Below are 21,058 nucleotides of genomic sequence, written 5' to 3' on the forward strand. Positions count from 1 at the left end.
GTCTGTTGTCCCCATTATGCTTCAAGATGGCTACCATTTTTCCAGTACCCAAAAAGGCAAAGATAACTGAGCTAAATGACTACCTCCCTGTAGCACTCACTTCTGTCATTATGAAGTGCTTCGAAAGACTAGTCAAGGATCATATCACCTCCACCTTACCGGCCACCCTAGACACACTTCAGTTTGCATACCGCCCCAACAGGTCCACAGACTACGCATTCGCCATACAGCTGGTGAGGACGCCTCACTAACAGTCACATCAGGAACGAAGGCGAGCCTCGCTGTCTCTGCCTCCAGTTCCATCTGGCGCATTTTTAACTCCATCTGCCGCTGTTCTCGCCTTTCCTCCAAGTCTAACTGCCGCTGTTCCCGTTCTTTTTTTGCCTCAATTTTACACATCTCCAACTGGAGAGTATCTCGCCTAATTTGGGCTCTCTCTTCCGCCTCCAGTTGGAACTGTATGGAACGGACATCCCTCCTGGCATCACCGGTTGACTGCGGGGAGAGTGGATCAAAACGGGGCATTGTGGCTGTTAGCCTCGCCCTCAGACAACACTGGGCTTAGAGGAGCAGCAACATCCCCTACAGGGGTAGTAGCCTCAGCCAACTGGACAAAAGGAACACTTATGTGAGAATGCTGTTAATTGACTACAGCTCAGCATTCAACACCATAGTGCCCTCAAAGCTCATCAATAAGCTAAGGACCCTGGGACTAAACACCTCACTCTGCAACAGGATCCTGGACTTCCTGACGGGCCGCACCCAGGTGGTAAGGGTAGGTAACAACACATCTGCCACTTTTATCCTCAACACAGGGGCCCCTCAGGGGTGCATGCTTAGTCCCCTCCTGTACTCCCTGTTCACCCATGACTGTGTGGTCAAGCACGACTCCAACACCATCCTCACGTTTTTGCCGACGACATAACAGTGGTAAGCCTGATCACCTACAACGATGAGACAGCCTATAGGGAGGTCAGAGACCTGGCAGTGTGGTGCCAGGATAACAACCTCTCCCTCGACATAATCAGGTCAAAGGAGATGATCATGGACTACAGGAAAAGGAGGGCCAGGTACGCCCCCATTCTCATCAACGGGGCTGTAGTAGAGCAGGTTGAGAGCTTCTATGTTGTCACCAACAAACTATAATGGTCCAAACACACCAAGACAGTCGTGAAGAGGGCATGACAATGCCTATTCCCCCTCAGGAGACTGAAAAGATTTGGCATGGGTCCTCTGATCCTCAAAAAGTTATACAGCTGCACCATCGAGAGCATCCTGACTGGTTGCATCACCGCCTGGTATGGCAACTGCTCTGCCTACAGAGGGTAGTGTGTAAGGCCCACTACATCACTGGGGCCAAGCTTCCTGCCATTCAGGACCTCTATAACAGGCGGTGACAGAGGAAGGCCGTACAAATTGCCAAAGACTCCAGCCACCCCAACACTCCACAGATGATATCTGAAAGAAAGTTTAACACAGTAGTGGTGGAGAGGAAGAAGACTTGGTTGTGGGATGATGGGATAATAAGACACCAAAAAAGCATTTTAAAGAGCAACTTGATTTCATGCAAACTTTTATTTCAACACAAAGACATGTATTTACAAGATCAGCATTATTTATTTCATTTCTTATATTTTTTGGAGGACACAATTCATGTTGTGGTGTGCTCATTAAGAGTTGTTGTTATTATCTAAGGGCTGAAACATGACATATTTGTCAAAATGACATCTATGACAATGAACTAAAATCTAAACTAAGATCTTGTTGGGTGGTCCTTTGCATGGGGTGATGTAAGTTTCCTTCAACAATCAGTCTTCCAGATAGATGACACAGACACAGGAACCTTGGTATAAAACTCTTTAGTAATACAATGCAATTGCAGGCAGAGATTCACATACAGAGTACCTCAGTAGTCCATAGTAAAGATCTGTGTGGCGAAACAGGGGACAACACTCATATAATGAGTAGATTTGGATAGAAAACACTCTAAAGTTTCTAAAACTGTTAAAATTATGCCTGTGACTATAACAAAACTTATTTGGCAGGCGAAACCCCGAAGACAAACCATCCAGGAATAATTATTTTTGAGGTCACTCTCTTTTCAATTGTTTTCTATGGGGAACTAGATTTATGAGGGACCTGGTTGCAGTTCTTATGGCTTCCACTAGATGTCAACACTCTTTAGAAATTGGTTGATGTTTTTCCTTTGAGAAATGAAGAAGTAGCCATTTCCTTTCTGGGAGTCGAGCCAAGTGTCCTGTTGTGTTTGGGGCACGCGACCTGAAAGCTCGCTCCACTTTCATTTTATCCGCTATTGAACACGGTTTATTCCGTCTTAAATTTGATCGATTGTTGACGTTTAAAAATACCTAAATTTGTATTAGGAAAGTTGTTTGAAATACTTGGATCAAGTTTACAGGTAACTTATTAGATATTTTGTAGTCATGTTGCGAGGTTTGGAACCGGTGTATTTTCTGAATCAAACGTGCCAAATAAATGGACATTTTGGGGATATAAAGACAGAATTTATCGAACAAAAGGACCATTTGTGATGTTTAATGGACATATTGGAGTGGCAACAGAAGAAGATCTTCAAAGGTAAGGCATGAATTATATCGTTATTTATGACTTTTGTGTCGCGCCTGGCGGGTTGAAATATGATTTTCATGTGTTGGTATGCTGGGCGCTGTCCTCAGATAATCGCATGGTTGGCTTTTGCCGTAAAGCCTTTTCGAAATATGACACTGACTGGATTAACAAGAAGTTCATATTTAAACCAATGTATAACACTTGTATGATTTATGAATTATTATTATGAGTATTTCTGTTTTGGAATTTGGCTCGCTGCTATTTCACTGGTTGTTGTCAAATCAATCCCGTTAACGGGATTGGCGCGCGAAGGGATCACTAAGAAGTTAACATTGTTGCATTGGATTAGATACAAAGTATCTAAGATGAGAAAAACATGTCTAGACTGTGGTTTCTCACTCTACTATCTCGGCCTTGAGCCTGTGTGACTATCAGCAGGAGCAGACTGTGGTTTCTCACTCTACTATCTCGGCCTTGAGCCTGTGTGACTATCAGCAGGTGCAGACAATTCACAGCCTGAGAACTAAAGCAGTATATCTCCATTTACCCAGTACTTTCCATCATTGCGCATTGCAAGCATACAAAGGTTATCACATATATACAGTAATCATGGCACTGGTGTGGCCCCACACCCGACCCCCAGGGTAACCCGCAACAGTCTAGATTCAATCAGATCAAGCGTTAACAAAAACTCACATAGCTGATATTTTGGAGGTGTAAATACATTAGAGCTATCCAATCGGTGAGCAGCTGCTCTTGATCATTGTCATGAAGCCATACAGTCAAGTTGAAAATCATTAAACAAAATAATGAGGATTTCTATCAGCCTAATTGAGGTATAGATTATATCTCACATTCCACTGTCTCACATTCCACTGCATGGGATTTCTGTTCGTGCGACTATGTAGCAAATGGCAATGTCCGCTTCAGGTATACTGCAATGCCAGGATCCGCTTGTGGATTTGACAGCTCTAACGCAGTTCCACCTCTCACACCGCCAAAACAACCTCTTTGGGGATGTCAGCTAAAGCGGATCTGATTGAATAGAGCTCTTAAATACAGATAAAGCCAAATCTAATTGCACAAGTGTGATTGCTGGCGGAAACATATTACAGAGAGGGCAGAAGTTCCTGTTCTGTTGCACAACATTGGATTCGAATCACGTCTCTCAGCACTTTTTAATGTCACAAAACACTCTGACTCAGCAGGTTCTCATGGTTTACACACACACACACACACACACACACACACACACACACACACACACACACACACACACACACACACACACACACACAGAGAGAGAACTTTACATAATATTCATCTCCTGGGTTTTTTCTGATGTGCTCCTGGACATGCTCTTTCTGGGTAGCGGCTCCTCGGTGGCGAAGTTAAACATACTGCGCAGGGAACGATTGATGCTCTGCTTAAAGCCTCGTCCCAGACACACATAGATCAGAGGGTTGAGGCAGCTGTTACAGTAGGCAAGACAGAGGGCCAGGGTGTGGGCCAGCTGTACGTTGGCGCTGTGCGATGAGTGCCGGGGGGTCAATAGGATCAGGAAATCCAATATGTGCAGTGGAACCCAGCACAGGAAGAAGCTCAGCAACACAGCAAAAATGACCCTCAAGGTGCGTCTGGAGCGCACCTCACTCACCCTCCCAGACCCCACCCCAGACCCCCGCCCGGCCCTGCTATACACAACCCAATGACACGCCACGATGGTGATGAATGGCATCACAAAACCCACCAGGAAGCGTACCGTAGTGATAGTCCAGCCGCTAACTATAGTGTGAGATCCCAGGCACTCTGATTTACTGGTGCTTAGCTGGACCTCCTTCACATAGACAAACTGGGGGATGCTGCCCAGCAGGGCCAGGAGCCACAACCCGATACATACCCAGGTGGCCTTGCGAGGCCTCCTCCAGTTCTGGCACCATACGGGCAAGCTGACCAGCAGCCAGCGGTCCAGGCTGATAAGTACTAGCAGCAGCACGCTACAATACATGACCAGGTAAATGAGTCCCTTGAGCAGCTTGCAGGCCACGGGGCCAAAGGGCCAGTGCTGGTCCATGGCCAAGGGCACCATGAGGAGCGGCAGGGACAGGCAGCACAGCAGGTCAGCCAGGGCCAGGTTGAGGAACCACAGAGAGGTGACTGAGCGCCGCATGCGGAAGCCCGTCACCCACACCACCAGAGCGTTGCCCGGGACCCCCAGCAGGAAGACCAAGCTATAGAACACCAGGGCGGACAGGTGACGGGGCCCCAGCACAGGACCAAGGTCCTCAGGCTTGACAAATTCCAATTCAGTGAAGTTCAGGAGGCTCAACTCCTCATCAGTGAACATTAAGCTCCAATCATCCATGCTTGGAGATGACTGTTGAGGGGAAGGGAAAGACAGTAGTATGATAGTTCCTATAATAGCATTGTATGAATACAATAATACAGGTATTCTTGAAAGACGGGACAATCTCTAACTTTTTAAAATTAGGCTTTGGAATCATAAAGCAACTGAGGGAAAACAAAATTTCTACTTTGTATATCACTTGAATGATGAAGAATAATTCATTTTTGTCAACTCCATAAAACATAATTTCGTCTAATGTTATCTCCGTCAGAGTGCTGAAAGACCTGTTTTTACTGGGGATTTTCAATTTAACAATCTTCTATACTTTACAAATAATTGTACTTAACTTTTATTTTTAGAGGTACAAATATGTCTGTTTCAAGGATCACCTTCATCAGTGGTTTGTCAATATTCAGAAAAAATATTTATTCACTGTTCTGCAACATACAGTGCATTCGGAATGTATTCAGACCCCTTGACTTTTTCCACATTTTGTTACTATACATCCTTATTCCAAAATTGATTAAATCTATATTTTTCTCATCAATCTGCACACAATAACTCATAATGACAGAGCAAAATCATGTTGTTGGACAATATATTTCTGTCCAAAAATGATGCAGAAAAATATATCCATGCTTTTGTTACTTCTAGGTTAGATTACTGCAATGCTCTACTTTCCGCCTACCCAGTTAAATCACTAAATAAACTTCAGTTAGTGCTAAATACGGCTGCTAGAATCCTGACTAGAACCAAAAAATGTGATCATATTACTCCAGTGCTAGCCTCCCTACACTGGCTTCCTGTTAAGGCAAGGGCTGATTTCAAGGTTTTACTGCTAACCTACAAAGCATTACACGGGCTTGCTCCTACCTATCTTTCCGATTTGGTCCTGCCGTACATACCTACACGTACGCTACGGTCACAAGACGCAGGCCTCCTAATTGTCCCTAGAATTTCTAAGCAAACAGCTGGAGGCAGGGCTTTCTCCTATATATCTCCATTTTTATGGAATGGTCTGCCTACCCATGTGAGAGACGCAGACTCGGTCTCAACTTTTAAGTCTTTACTGAAGACTCATCTCTTCAGTGGGTCATATGATTGAGTGTAGTCTGGCTCAGGAGTGTGAAGGTGAACGGAAAGGCTCTGGAGCAACGAACCGCCCTTGCTGTCTCTGCCTGGCCGATTCCCCTCTCTCCACTGGGATTCTCTGCCTCTAACCCTATTACAGGGGCTGAGTCACTGGCTTACTGGTGCTCTTTCATGCCGTCCCTAGGAGGGGTGTGTCACTTGAGTGGGTTGAGTCACTGACGTGATCTTCCTGTCTGGGTTGGCGCCCCCCCCCCTGGGTTGTGCTGTGGCGGAGATCTTTGTGGGCTATACTCGGCCTTGTCTCAGGATAGTAAGTTGGTGGTTGAAGATATCCCTCTAGTGGTGTGGGGGCTGTGCTTTGGCAAAGTGGGTGGGGTTATATCCTTCCTGTTTGGCTTTGTCCGGGGGTATCATCGGATGGGGCCACAGTGTCTCCTGACCCCTCCTGTCTCAGCCTCCAGTATTTATGCTGCAGTAGTTTATGTGTCGGGGGGCTAGGGTCAGTTTGTTATATCTGGAGTACTTCTCCTGTCTTATCCGGTGTCCTGTGTGAATTTAAGTATGCTCTCTCTAATTCTCTCTTTCTTTCTCTCTCGGAGGACCTGAGCCCTAGGACCATGCCCCAGGACTACCTGGCATGACGACTCCTTGCTGTCCCCAGTCCACCTGGCCGTGCTGCTGCTCCAGTTTCAACTGTTCTGCCTGCGGCTATGGAACCCTGACCTGTTCACCGGATGTGCTACCTGTCCCAGACCTGCTGTTTTCAACTCTCTAGAGACCGCAGGAGCGATAGAGATACTCTTAATGATCGGCTATGAAAAGCCAACTGACATTTACTCCTGAGATGCTGACTTGCTGCACCCTCGACAACTACTGTGATTATTACTATTTGACCATGCTGGTAATTTATGAACAGTTGAACATCTTGGCCATGTTCTGTTATAATCTCCACCCGGCACAGCCAGAAGAGGACTGGCCACCCCTCATAACCTAGTTCCTCTCTAGGTTTCTTCCTAGGTTTTGGCCTTTCTAGGGAGTTTTTCCTAGCCATCGTGCTTCTACACCTGCATTGCTTGCTGTTTGGGGTTTTCGGCTGGGTTTCTGTACAGCACTTTGAGATATCAGCTGATGTAAGAAGGGCTATATAAATACATTTGATTTGATTTGATTTAAATGTAAAAATGTAATTCCTTTTAAAACCTCTTGGAAATAGGGGGCGCCCTTTTCACTTGTGCCCAATTTAAACGGCCTCGTACTCTGTAATAGATCATATGATATGCATATGATTATTACTATTGGATAGAAAACTCTCTGAAGTTTCTAAAAATGTTTGAATTATATCTGTGAGTAAAACAGAACTCATTTTGCAGGCAAACTTCCAAACAGGAAGTGAAAATTCTGAAATGGGTCTCTGTGAAAGGCATCACCTATTCAATTGCCTTGTATTTATGGATCTGTATGCACTTCATACGCCTTCCACTAGATGTCAACAGGCAGTAGAATGTGGAATGAAGTGTCTAGCCTTCCCTGGGACCGAATGAGAGCCTTTGGAGTGACAGGTCAGCCATATTGGCAGTATTCGGCTACGCACTTAGGTTTGTCATATCATTGCCTGCAATGCGTTAGACACGAAGAAATGCTCCGTCTGGGATGTTATTGGATATATTTGTGAAAAACATCCTAAAGATGGATTCTCAACTGAGTTTGATCAGTTTATTCGACTTTTATTGTGACTTTTTGAATTTTTCATGCGTAAAATCTTCATGGACACGTGAGCTCCACCATGCTAGCCAAAGTTGCTAATTCGACAGAAGAAATGGACATTCTAAAACAAAACAACAATTTATTGTGGAACTAGGATTCCTGGCACTGCATTCTGATGAAAGTTCTTTTTTTTTTCATTTTTTTTTTAAGTCATTTCGCTAACGCTCTTATCCAGAGCGACTTACATTTTACCTTTTTTATTTTTTTTATTTAACTAGGCAAGTCAGTTAAGAACAAACTCTTATTTTCAATGACGGCCTAGGAACAGTGGGTTAACTGCCTTGTTCAGGGGCAGAACGACAGATTTGTACCTTGTCAGCTCGGGGATTTGAACTTGCAACCTTTCGGTTACTAGCCCAACGCTCTAACCACTAGGCTACCCTGCCGCCCCATCAAAGGTAAGGGAATATTTATGATGTTATTTCGTATTTTTGTGGACTCTTTGGAATCCAACATGGCGGAGAATGGCTGAGCGCTGTCTCAGATTATTGCATGCTGTACTTTGTACTAAAGTTATTTTTTTAAATCTAACACAGCGGTTGCATTAAGAACCAGTGTATCTTTAATTATATGTGCAACGTGTATTTTTCAGCAAAGTTTATGATGAGTTTTTCCTGTTAGATTACGTGGCTGTCTAAAATTTCTCCGGACATTTTGGTGCCATTTGTGACCATGGCTGCAATGTAAAACCCCGATTTGTAGCTATAAATATGCACATTTTCGAACGAAACATAAATGTATTGTATAACATGATGTCATAAGACTGTCATCTGATGAAGTCGTTCAAAGGTTAGTGATTAATTTTATCTCTATTTGTGGGTTTTGTGAAAGCTATCTTTGCGGTGAAAAAATGGCGTTGTGTTTTGGGTTATTGTGGTGAGCTAACATAAATATATGTTGTGTTTTCGCTGTAAAACATTTTAAAAAGCGGATATGTTGGCTGGATTCACAAGATGTTTATCTTTTATTTGCTGTATTGGACTTGTGTTTTCATGAAATTATATTATATGACATCCCTGTGGCGCTAGGCTAGGCTATGCTAGTCAGCGTTTCTGATGAGGATGATCCCGGATCCGGGATGGTGGGTCCGTAGAGGTTTTAAGCTGTCTGACGGAGTTAACATAAGTTCGATGAAAATATATATTTAAAATAAACATATTTGAACCAAAATTCATTCCTATCTTAATCTATACTGAACAAAAATATAAATGCAAAATGAAACCATTTCATTGATTTGATTGAGTTATAGTTCATATGAGGAATACAGTCTATTGAAATAAATAAATTAGCCCCTAATCTATGGATTTCACATGACTGGGAATTGTCCGCAATTGTGTTCATTATTCCTGCCCATACCTCTGTTCACAACGTTGACATCAGCAACCCTCTCGCCGACACAACGCCATACACATGGTCTACGGTTGTGAGGCCGGTTGGACGTACTACCAAATTCTCTAAAACAACGTTGGAATTGGCTTATGGTAGAGAAATGAACATTAAATTATCTTTCAGCAGTTCTCGTGGCCCTAATCTATGTATTTCACTTGCCTGGGCAGGGGCGCAGCCATGCGTGTGCGTGTGCGTGTGTGTGTGTGTGTGCGCGTGCGTTCGTCCCCTGAGTGAGTTTGAGACTTAGTGTTTGTCCCCCCCAGTGTACTGTGATCCTGTGGCTACCATTTCTCAGTAAAGTATTATATATTTCCTTAACCACTGATTCCTTCTCTCTTGTCTTTTCTGCACCTGGGTACAACCTCACCACGTCACAGACCATGGTGATTTCAATATTGTTTGTTTAATTCTATCAAAAGTAGAGCACTTTACTGGCCACCTTGTTACACTACATGTAATGAGGACATGAAGGGTATTATGGTGGAGCTGACCCGGCTCATTCCTGATTCATTTAGGATTTCAGACTAATCTGACGGAGGTAACCAACGGCTCTGTTCAATCTGTCTCGTTGAAGCGTAACAGCTTGCACGCTAGAAATGAAGGTAATTTCTGTTTTAGCCGACATACTGTATGCAGCGTTTACCGTGAATGCAGTCTCTGCTAAAGTGGGAACATTGCCTTTAAATTTCAATCAAGTTGAAACACTGAACTTCTGTATTAAATAGAGCCACAATCTCCCGACACATTTGTTAGGAATCAGTTTTGAGAGAAATATCATTTGAAGTCAGAGGGCAAGAAATGACATAAGATCCCTCTTCAGTTCGTTTGAATTAATGCACATTTTTAGGGGAGATATGCATGTGTGTATGTACTGTATGTATTTGCAAAAATATATATGGGAGATTGGAAGTGATGCAGACAATTACATTGATAGAAGCTACAATCTATCTGCAATATCTACAATCGATCTGCAATATCTACTCTCAGCAGAGTTTGGAATTAGGATCCTTTGCTCCGGATAATGGCATTTCTGGGCATATGGAAATGAATAATATTGAAAATATTTTGGAATTTCCTGAAGCAAATCTTCCCCTTTAAAAATGCTGGCGTGGTTCCTTTCTCCACAGACCTTTAAAAATAAGCTCAAATAATGCAACAAAATCTTCTTCTTTTTTCAACTATAAAGTTTCACTGCCAGACAAGTATTGTCCTGACTTTCAAGAATCCCTGAATGGAATGGTATAATTGTTAAAGCATTGAAAGCATGATCTTGGTTGGGTTAAATGCATAAGACACATTTCAGTTGAAGGCATTCAGTTGTACAACTGACTAGGTATCCCCCCTTTTACCATTACATACTATTATGATGACTTGCTAGTTGCTATCGTTTATTCACAGTTTTTTTTAGATTCAATCCGTAATTGTCCATATCAAGACCAAAGTAAATAACCATAGGAAATTAACATTTCATTAATGCTGGAATGGCTTAGTTGTGACAGGGTTCAACAGGATTTGAAATTGAAGAATAACACAAACACACTTTATAAAGTGATACAAGACCAGTCAGCATTTTACATGACATTTAAGTAATTCAAGTGCAAAATACCTCTAAAATGAAATAATTTCAATCAGATAATCAATCACCGAACACAGTAAAATTAAGGTTACAATTAAGGTTGTACTTTACCTTAGATTTCAGATTTATGGCTCGACGTCCTCTTGTTGATGACTCCACACACAACCAGAAAAAATAGGAACTGTTCTTCTTTAGCACAATTTCTGTCCACAGACACCTCACCCAATCATGACCTCACCTCCTTATGATCAGGAATTGTAAAAACGCATTGCCAAATATACAGGGAGAGATACAAACACAAATGACATAGTACTGGTCATGAGAACACCTGAGAACTGGACTAACACCCATATAACTATATAAACATGCCCAGTCTACCTATATGGGCAAAGACGCAACCTCTATGCTGGGGTGGTTCTTTTATCCACAGACCTCTATGCTGGGGTGGTTCCTTTCTCCACAGACCTCTATGCTGGGGTGGTTCCTTTCTCCACAGACCTCTATGCTGGGGTGGTTCCTTTCTCCACAGACCTCTATGCTGGGGTGGTTCCTTTCTCCACAGACCTCTATGCTGGGGAGGTTCCTATTGTAAAGGATTTTTTGTTTGCTTTTCTGATAACTAATTGCTGTGTTCTATTCATGTGCTGTTGTATAGACACATTTCGGTGTTCATGCAAGTCGCTGACTGTACAAATCCTCAATCTCAGTAGCTGCAATTTGGCAGTAAGCCCAGACCTTGTTTTGAGAAAGAAGAAAAGATATCTCAGTTTCAAGGTCTCAGCTTAGAGAGAAGAAGCCTCGTGAGATATTGGTCTGTCACATGTTATGAACAAGTATTGGTCTGTCACATGAAACAGAACGTTAATGATTCATTAATTATGCTAAATCATGCAAATATAACTTGTCTGTGTATAGCCGTATATAAGACAACTGCTGGGACTGCCCAGGGAGAGCTCCTGATTGACATGTGTACTATGGTGCATTGAGTTGGTTGGAACCTCTCCAGCGCGCTGACAATAAACAATGATTCGAATTTCCACGACACTTTTTCCACAGACCTCTATGCTGGGGTGGTTCCTTTTTCCACAGACCTCTACTCGGTGCTTGAACTGGTTCCTCAAATGGAAGGTAATTACATGACTGTTTGATGAATATTTTATCAAGGGTAAGATAAATGATTAAATAATTCTACCCAGAAACTTAACCATTAGGATTATTTGTTAGGTAGCATGTAGGGGGGTAGAAAGGAATATCTGTGTGTGTGCCTAACGAAATCGAAGGGATCATTAACCTATGGTTGAACCACTAAGCTATAACTTTGTGAAGATAAGAGAAGACAGGGAGAGACCCCTCCAGGTTTTCCGTATCTGGGGGGAGGGGGGTGGAACTGTCAGCTAAGGGGTAATAAACTGGTAAAAGGCTTCAGGAGATAATCCAGATTAGTGTGTATGTATGTGCGTTAGTAATAGAAGGGATAAAAATAACGGTTTTGTATATGCACGTCAGAGATCTCTCGAGAATAAACACTATTGATTAATTTGGACACGGGTCTATTTTATGCAAGTAAGGATCTTACATATTCTTAGAAACGGACAGAGTGTTTGCTTTGTATAATTAAATTGGTTAATGAACATATAGGAAACAAATTCCTTCATCAATGACATGAGTATATTGTGATGCAGAAACCGGGCCCTGCCTGTACCCCTCTCGGGTTTGACCTCATAGACAGGGCTGTCATCACCTTTCCTGGTTACCACCACGTGTATTTGGTCCTCCCAGTGTGCTTAGCTTTCCCGGTCCCACACGTTATGACATGCACCAGAACACGACCCCCTGAGATCAGAACCAAACTAATTTTCTTCCGATCGTAGTAGGCTTTTCCCTTTGCTGTTGATAACTCCATGTTTCTTATGGCGATGTCATAGGCTTCTGCCATCTGTTGCTGCCACTACTTAGCATAATCCTAGTATGATTTTTCCTGTTCTTTTATCTGTAACCCAAAGACAAGGTCAATAGGTAACAGTAGAGCCCTACCAAAAGGCAGGAAATACAGTGAGAACCCAGTAGCATCACTGGTGGTACAATTATATGCATGAATGACCTTGTTTAGGTAATCACCTCAGTTGGCCTTTTTCTCTTCATCTAGTGTGTCCAACATTGACAATAGTGTACGGTTAAATATCTCCACCAGATTCTCCTGTGGATGATAAGGAGCGGTTCTGGAAGTGGCCCGTACAGTTCTGGAAGGTTTTGATTTTCAAACTATCTTCCCTGATTGATGGATTCTTTACACAGCTAAACTTTGGGAAAAAATCCTCAAAGCTTTTTTGCTGCAGTTATCCCTGACTTGTTTTTGGTGAGGTAGGCTTGTGCAAATTTTGTAAAGTTATCTAAAATAACTAAAATGTACTCTTAGCCCCCTCTGCTTTTCTCCAAATGCACAGTCAAATGAAATAATCTCAAAGGAGCTGTATCCCGTACAAGTTACATTGGGGCCCTAGTTATTACACTGGGTTTCTTTTGTTTGATACACATACACACTTTAGTGATAAAGTGTTCAATGTCATGTTGCATGCGCGGCCAATAAAAGTGTTCTTGCGCTAAGTTCACCACTCTTTCTGTTCCTAGATGGGACATTTCAGTGTGAAGTACTTGTAAATTAGTGTTCTGTACTGACTTGGGACCACAACTTGTGTCCTTTTTGCTATTTTCCTTTGTAATAATCCCTCTGGTGAGACATGGAGCCTGTTGCACTCTTGCAGCACTGTTTAACTTGGCATGACTCTTGTTGACATTCTGTTACTTTTGGATTAGTCCTTCGCTTTTTCAGTTCCAAGATTCTCCATACAGCTGCATCCTTTAACTGAGCATGCATGATATTGTGTGGAGACAGTCGGTCTGTAACTGTTCCCCCCACCTTGACAGCTCCTCTTGCACTGATGGCCTTAGCGTGACCGTGGATATCCAAGTAAGTTACAGTCATACTGTTGTGCCTGAACATTATTGAGTGTAGCTTTTACCGTCTCAGGTGAGTGTTTCTATGAGCATTCTTCCATGTAATGTTCAGCATACAAAGGAGAATGAGACAGAAGCTCTGTGTCACTGTTTACCTTTCCAGGACAATTCTTCAGACAGCTCTGCCACCCAGCGATGACCGGTGGCATTCAGTCTTGCTGTAGTTAGTACATATAGAACCAGTAAAAAGTTTGGACACACCTACTCATTTCAGGGTTTTTCTTTATTTTTACTATTTTATAAATTTTTGAATAATAGTGAATACATAAAAACTATGAAATAACACGTATGGAATCATGTAGTAACCAAAAAGTGTTAAACAAATCAAAATATATTTTAGATTTTAGATTCTTCAAAGTAGCCACCCTTTGCCTTGATGACAGCTTTGCACACTCTTGTCATTCTCTCAACCAGCTTCATGAGGTGGTCATCTGGAATGCATTTGGCGTGCCTTCTTAAAAGTTAACTTGTGGAATTTCTTTCCTTAACACGTTTGAGCCAATCAGTTGTTTTGTGACAAGGTAGGGGTGGTATACAGAAGATAGCCCTATTTGGTAAAAGACCAAGTCCATATTATGGCAAGAACAGCTCAAATAAGCAAAGAGAAACAACAGTCCATCATTATTTGAAGACATGAAGGTCAGTCATTCTGGAACATTTCAAGAACTTTAAAAGTTTCTTCAAGTTTAGTCACAAAAACCATCAAGCGCTATGATGAAACTGGCTCTCATGAGGACTGCCACAAGAAAGGAAGAACCAGAGTTACCTCTGCTGCATTAGAGTTAACTGACCTTTAGATTGCAGCCCAAATAAATGCTTCACAGACACTTCTCAACATCAACTGTTCAGAGGAGACTGCGTGAATCAGGCCTTCATGGTCAAATTGCTGCAAAGAAACCACTACTAAAGGACACCAATAAGAAAAAGATACTTTCTTGGGCCAAGAAACACGAGCAATGGACATTAGACCGGTGTAAATCTGTCCTTTGGTTCTAAATGTGAGATTTTTGGTTCCAACCACCGTGCCATTGTGAGAAGCAGAGTAGGTGAACGGAGGATCTCCGCATGTGTGGTTCCCACCGTGAAGCATGGAGGAGGAGGTGTGATGGTGTGGGGGTGCTTTGCTGGTGACACTGTCTGCGATTTAATTAGAATTCAAGGCACACTTAACCAGCATGGCTACCACAACATTCTGCAGCAATACGCCATCCCATCTGGTTTGCGCTTATTGGGACTATCATCTGATTTTCAACAGGACAATGACCCAACACACCTCCAGGCTGTGTAAGAGTGAAGGAAAAGCAGCCAACAAGTGCTCAGCATATGTGGGAACTCCTTCAAGAGCGTTGTAAAAGCATTCCAGGTTAAGCTGGTTGAGAGAATGCCAAGAGTTTGCAAAGCTGTCATTAAGGCAAAGGGTGGCTATTTTGAAGAATCTCAAATCTCAAATATATTTTGATTTGTTTAACACCTTTGCTTACTACATGATTACATGTGTTATCTCATAGTTTTGATGTCTTCACTACTATTATACAATGTAGAAAATAGTAAAAATAAAGAAACCCTTGAATGTGTGTCCAAACTTTTGACTATTACTGAATGTCAAGGGGATTTATTATCACTGTACACTGTCACAGAGGGAGCATAAAAGAGATAATCCCGGAACCGCTCAGTCACTGCACATTTGAAGGCCAAGAATTCCAGTTTCCCCGAGTGGTGATAGTTTCTTTCTGCTTGTGTCAGGGTGCGGGAGCCATATCCAATGACCCTGAGTTTGCCACTTTGTCATTGGTATAAAACACCTCTCAATCCCTCTTCGTGGGCTTCAACGTGCAAAATAAAAGGGTCCTTGAAATCTGGGTAAGCAAGCATAGGTGGATTAGTCAACACACTCACCAAGTGTTCTAATGCTCTCTGGTGAGCATCCTCCCATATAACTTTCTGGTGGGGCGGAGCCTGTCCCGACTGCATAGCTACCTTGGTCCTTCGATTCCCGTATGCTGGGGTCTCCGACTTCGCTGCTAGTAAGTCATAGACATTTTGCATGTTGTGAGAAGTTCTGTACTTAACCTCAGTAGTTTCCTCAGCTCTCTCACGTTTGTTGGTGGCCTGTTAACAAGTTCTTGCCCTGCTACAATTTCTTTAACATCCATTCTGTAACCCTCAACAGAAATTATGTTTCCTAAAAAACGGACCTCATACTTGAATAGGACACACTTATCAGCCCTGAGTTTAATACCCCATTTATTTTGCTGCCTGAGTACCCGACGGACATCTTCCACATGTTGTTCAAATGACTGACAAAAAATAAGCATATCATTCAAATATGGTATACAGATTCTACCTCTTACACACTCTAAACTTTGCTCCAATCTTCGTTGGAAGGCAGAGGGACTGTTTGATAAGCCAAATGGAATTCTGTTCCATTCATACAAGGCCCAAGGAGTGCTGAAGGCAGTGTATTGTCTGGACTCCTCACCCACAAAGCCTTGGTGGTATGCCTTTCCTTGATCTAAAACTGTAAACTATGAGTTTCCTCCCAAACCATCAAGTATTTCCTGTATACGGGTATGGGATGCCTGTCCAGAACAGTCTTCTTGTTCAATCCCCTGTAATCAACACAAAGTCTTAAACTCCCATCCTTTTTCAGTACACCGTCAACACAAGTTGACTTCCTGATGAAGTGTTTGTTCAGGAGCCCCTGTAGGTGGCTTTTCATCTCAGCATACAAGGGGCGGGGCACACCATTGTATCTCTTTGCCACTGGTATGTTATCAGTCAATGGTATCTCTATTTTGAGATTTTCAATGCACACAATGTCCACGTCATCTTTGGCAAAAATGTCTGATTCCTTTCTGAGGAATGTGTTTGACTAATTCTTGTTGTTCTTGGCTCAAGTGCTGTACATCCACAGGTGGGTCCCACCACTCTGTATGACTGGTGTCAGTGACAGGCTCCGGTGGGGATCTGTCATGAACTTGTGCTACAGTAACCTTTTCTCCACTGGGCACAGGAACAGGGTTACACGCTACCATTCTTTGTAATGTCCCTAGCACTATTTGTCTTGGTAAGGTAATGTCATGTTTGGTAGTATTCACTACTGCAATGTCAACTTTTCGAGATGGGTGTTTTGATGTTTTCATGACCTGACTTTGTAGGTCCAGGCCCCAGATCACTTTCACGTCCGGTTCAAATAACACCATTTCATAATTGAAGGGGGCCTCTCAGGGACGAATCCATTTTGTTTGTCCACCTAGAATAACAATGCCTGCTGTAAGAAAGCATTCCTCTGTGAACTCTGAGTGCTGCCCATAATTTCTGCCAGTGGTCTAACTTGTGTGTGGCAAATGCCGTCTTCTCCATTCCTCACTTATGATGTATACCTGAGCCGTGTCCCATGGTGTTTCCGTCTTTACGCCCTCCATAAAACACCACACTTGCCATTTTTTCCCCAATGATCTGTGCTACATTGCCATGTCCTGTGGTAGTTGGAGTAGTTGGCCCCAACTCTCTCTGTATCATGGGACAAGGTGAGTAGTGATCTTTCATTTTGCATGTAGGTTGGTGCTGTTTCCAATGGTCCTGTTGGCACACTTTGGAACAATAGGCAGCTTTATGACACATTGAACACAACTTCAACTCTGATGTTCTCTCTACCTTTGCACTGCAGCAACACTGGATGGAAATATATGTATCTGAGGTCACTCCCTGTTCCATGATTGTGACCCCCAGGTGTTTCCCGATGGCTGTGCGTTGCCCCTGATTCTACATCCTACAGCCCAATGGCAATCACTGTTGACCAGTCTGATGACCAGTCTGATGACCAATCTGATGACCAGTCTCTTAACTTTGGCATTTTCTTTTTTCTCTGTTGGTTGTACTTGGTTTTCTGTTGGTTGATTCCTAACTGAACTGTCACTCTGGCCCTGCACGGACTGTACTAATGATGCTACCTGCCAGGTCACTTCTTAGATTGCTTAATTGCTCACATCAATTTTACTCAGGAGGGGGTTGTATTTATTTTGATTTCGGACTGTGGTCTGTGGGGGCTCTGCCTGTGCACATTCCTCTCCGCTATCCTCACTCTGTACTGCGTTCACTCGTGTGGGTGTGAACTTACGTGAAATCCTAGCCTTTAGCATGCGTTCACTTTATTGGCCCTGGATAATTTGCATTTTCTCAAGCAACAGTTCATCACTGGCGTTAATTTTCTGGAGATGCCCCTCATCTCCGCCCTGACATTATCGTTGTTAATCCAGTAACAATGGCTTGTGACTAACTATGTGCCATATTTCAGTCCTGATTGGGAACGAGCTGAGGCTGATAACACTTTATGTCTCAGGTCAAAGACTGGGACAAAGAAGTCCAAAGCGGACTCTCTCGGCTCATGTGTTGCCTTAGTCAATTTGTGATACAGTTCAGTAGCATCCTTCTCTGCATAATGTGTGTAGAGTGTCATGTCTGTTTATCCCTCCAGATAACTCCTCATCGTAAGCCCTGGGCTCGCAGCTCTGATTACTGCTTCTATGATGTCTAATTCACTGTATTCTTTTCTCAGTCCATTTTCAATCTGATATTCTAGGCTGCTGAAGCTGAGCTTATCTTTCTGATTCTGATCTCCTATCTGTCCATGGATTTTAAAGACTTTATGACTGGGCATACTTCACTCTCTCTCTGTGGTGTGGAGCTGGGCCCACCTCTCTGGGCCCACCTCTCTGCTGGGCTGAGGAGCATCTCCCTCTTTTGGTCCTGCCGCAGCTCCTGTCTCTCCGCTGGGTTCGCTGTCCACTTGCGTCGTTGGCGCCGACTGACTGGGACATGTAGGCAGACTTTTCGCAGCGTCCTCCGAGTTCGATATTCCTTTGATTTAATCTTTTAGTTGAAGCCTTCTTCCTTCTTCTCAAAGTAACCTTCAATCAGTTTGTGGCGCAATGCGCAATGGCTCTTTCCTTTTACTTCAAAGTCATCTACACCTCCTATTCCACAATATACAGACAGGTGCCATAAATTGTCCTCAGTTAAAGTCCATAAACTCTGTTCGATTTCATCCAATGTTTCCCTCTTGACTCATATTGTCCTACTCACGTGGCAACAACGACAATGCAGGCAATGGCAAGATAGCTAAAATCGGTTCGGTGGTTAGCCCGGCAACGTTAGCTAGCTGGCTACTCTCCCAATGTCTCTCACTCATTGTCCGTTCAAGGAATTTGGGCCGGTGCTCACATAAAAATAAATCTCAGCAGTGCCTCCAAATTTGTTACCGTTTCTATGAGCTTAAAATATAAACTCCGACATGAAAGGTACCGTTTACTATAATTTTAATCATGTCAGCACGATGTAACAGCAGTTTACAGCCTTTTTTGTTCGTTTTTCTTCCTCTACCCCAGTGTACTTAAACTTTTCCTCTTCATTTCCCATGGGTTTCACCCGAGTAAAACCCCAGTTGCTGGAAAACAACTGTATTAATCCCCTTACAGTGCATTCGGAAAGTATTCAGACCCCTTCACTTCCACATTTTGTTCCATTACTGTCACGCCCTGACCATAGATTGCTTTGTATGTTTCTATGTTTTGTTTGGTCAGGGTGTGATGTGGGTGGGCATTCTATGTTGTATGCCTAGGTTGTCTATTTCTGTGTTTGGCCTGGTGTGGTTCCCAATCAGAGGCAGCTGTTTATCGTTGTCTCTGATTGGGAGCTATACTTAGGTAGCCTGTTTTCCGTTGTGGGTGATTATTTTCTGTGTAGTGTCTGTTCACCTCGTAGATCTGTTTCGTTTTCTCCTCGTTTGTTATTTTGTGTAGTGTTCAGTTTTTCTATTAAAATTATGACGAACACTTACAACGCTGCACATTGGTCCGATCCTTCATACTCCTCAAACAAAGAGGACGAGAATCGTTACAGTTACAGCCTTATTCTAAAATAATTTAAATACATTTTTCCTCATCAATCTACACATAATAGTCCACAATGACAAAGTGAAAATAAGTTTTTAGAAATTCTTGCAAATGTATTAAACATTTAAAACTTATTTACATAAGTATTCAGACCCTTTGCTATGAGACTCGAAATTGAGCTCAGGTGCATCCTGTTTCCATAGATCATCCTTGAGATGTTTCATTCTACTTGATTAGAATCCACCTGTGATAAATTCAATTGATTGGACATGATTTGGAAAGGCACACACCCGTCTATTTAAGGTCTCACAGTTAACAGTGCATGTCAGAGCAAAAACCAAGCCATGAGGTCGAAGGAATTGTCCATCGAGCTCCGAGACAGGATTGTGTCGAGGCACAGATCTGGGGAAGGGTACCAAAATTTTTTTGCAGCATTGAAGGTCCCCAAGAACATAGTGGCCTCCATCATTCTTAAAAATGGAAGAAGTTTGGAACCACAAAGACTCTTCCTAGAGCTGGCCACCCGGCCGAACTGAACAATCGGAGAGAAGGGCCTTGTTCACAGAGGTGACCAAGAACCCAATGGTCCCTCTGACAGAGCTCCAGAGTTCCTCTGTGAAGATGGGAGAAACCTTCCAGAAGGACAACCATATCTGCAGCACTCCACCAATCAGGCCTTTATGGTAGTGGCCAGATGGAAGCCACTCCTCAGTAAAAGGCACATCACAGCCCGGTTGGAGTTTGCCAAAAGGCACCTAAAGGACTCTCAGACCATGAGAAACAAGATTTTCTGGTCTGATGAAACCAATACTGAACTCATTGGCCTGAATGCCAAGCATCACGTCTGGAGGAAACCAGGCACCCCTCATCACCTGGCCAATACCATCCCTACGGTGAAGCATGGTGATGGCAGCATCATGCTGTGGGGATGTTTTTCAGCTGCAGGGACTGGGAGGATTGAGTCAGGATTGAGGAAAAGATGAACAGTGTAAAGTACAGAGAGATCCTTGATGAAAACCTGTGCCAGAGCGCTCAGGACCTCAGACTGGGGCGAAGGTTCACCTTCCAACAGGACAACAACCCTAAGTACTGTCATGACGTTGGCCTGAGCGGGGAGGTTAATGACCCTCATAAATACCTTTCCCCTTTTTCCTCTCTCTACTCTACCGATGTGACTATTGAAGATCCCTTTGTTAACATTGAGAGAGAGTCTGGTGACATCAAAAGATGGGAAACGGAACCATATTTCGGTAATCCTACCAGTTGAAAATATGCGTTCGGACTTAATGAATATGATGTCAGTTCAGTTGGCTTCTGAGACATGATTACTGATGATAGGACGACATAAACTGTACCTTGGAAAGTCTACACATTATTGTTATCAGATTCACA

General features: G+C 43.0%; 1 protein-coding gene across 1 annotated transcript; it reads right to left on the minus strand.

The window, feature by feature from the left end:
• Window positions 1–1,556: 1,556 nt before the first annotated feature.
• On the minus strand, window positions 1,557–11,160 carry LOC129831896 (C5a anaphylatoxin chemotactic receptor 1-like). The gene is made up of 2 exons (XM_055895452.1): window positions 10,869–11,160; window positions 1,557–4,966 (listed from the first exon to the last, which is right to left on the minus strand). Exon 2 carries the CDS (start codon window positions 4,952–4,954, stop codon window positions 3,899–3,901), a length of 1,056 nt encoding a protein of 351 aa, XP_055751427.1. The 5' UTR covers window positions 4,955–4,966; window positions 10,869–11,160; the 3' UTR covers window positions 1,557–3,898.
• Window positions 11,161–21,058: the final 9,898 nt, after the last annotated feature.

The sequence above is a fragment of the Salvelinus fontinalis genome, chromosome 33 (assembly GCF_029448725.1).
Source record: "Salvelinus fontinalis isolate EN_2023a chromosome 33, ASM2944872v1, whole genome shotgun sequence".
NCBI classification, from domain to species: domain Eukaryota; kingdom Metazoa; phylum Chordata; class Actinopteri; order Salmoniformes; family Salmonidae; genus Salvelinus; species Salvelinus fontinalis.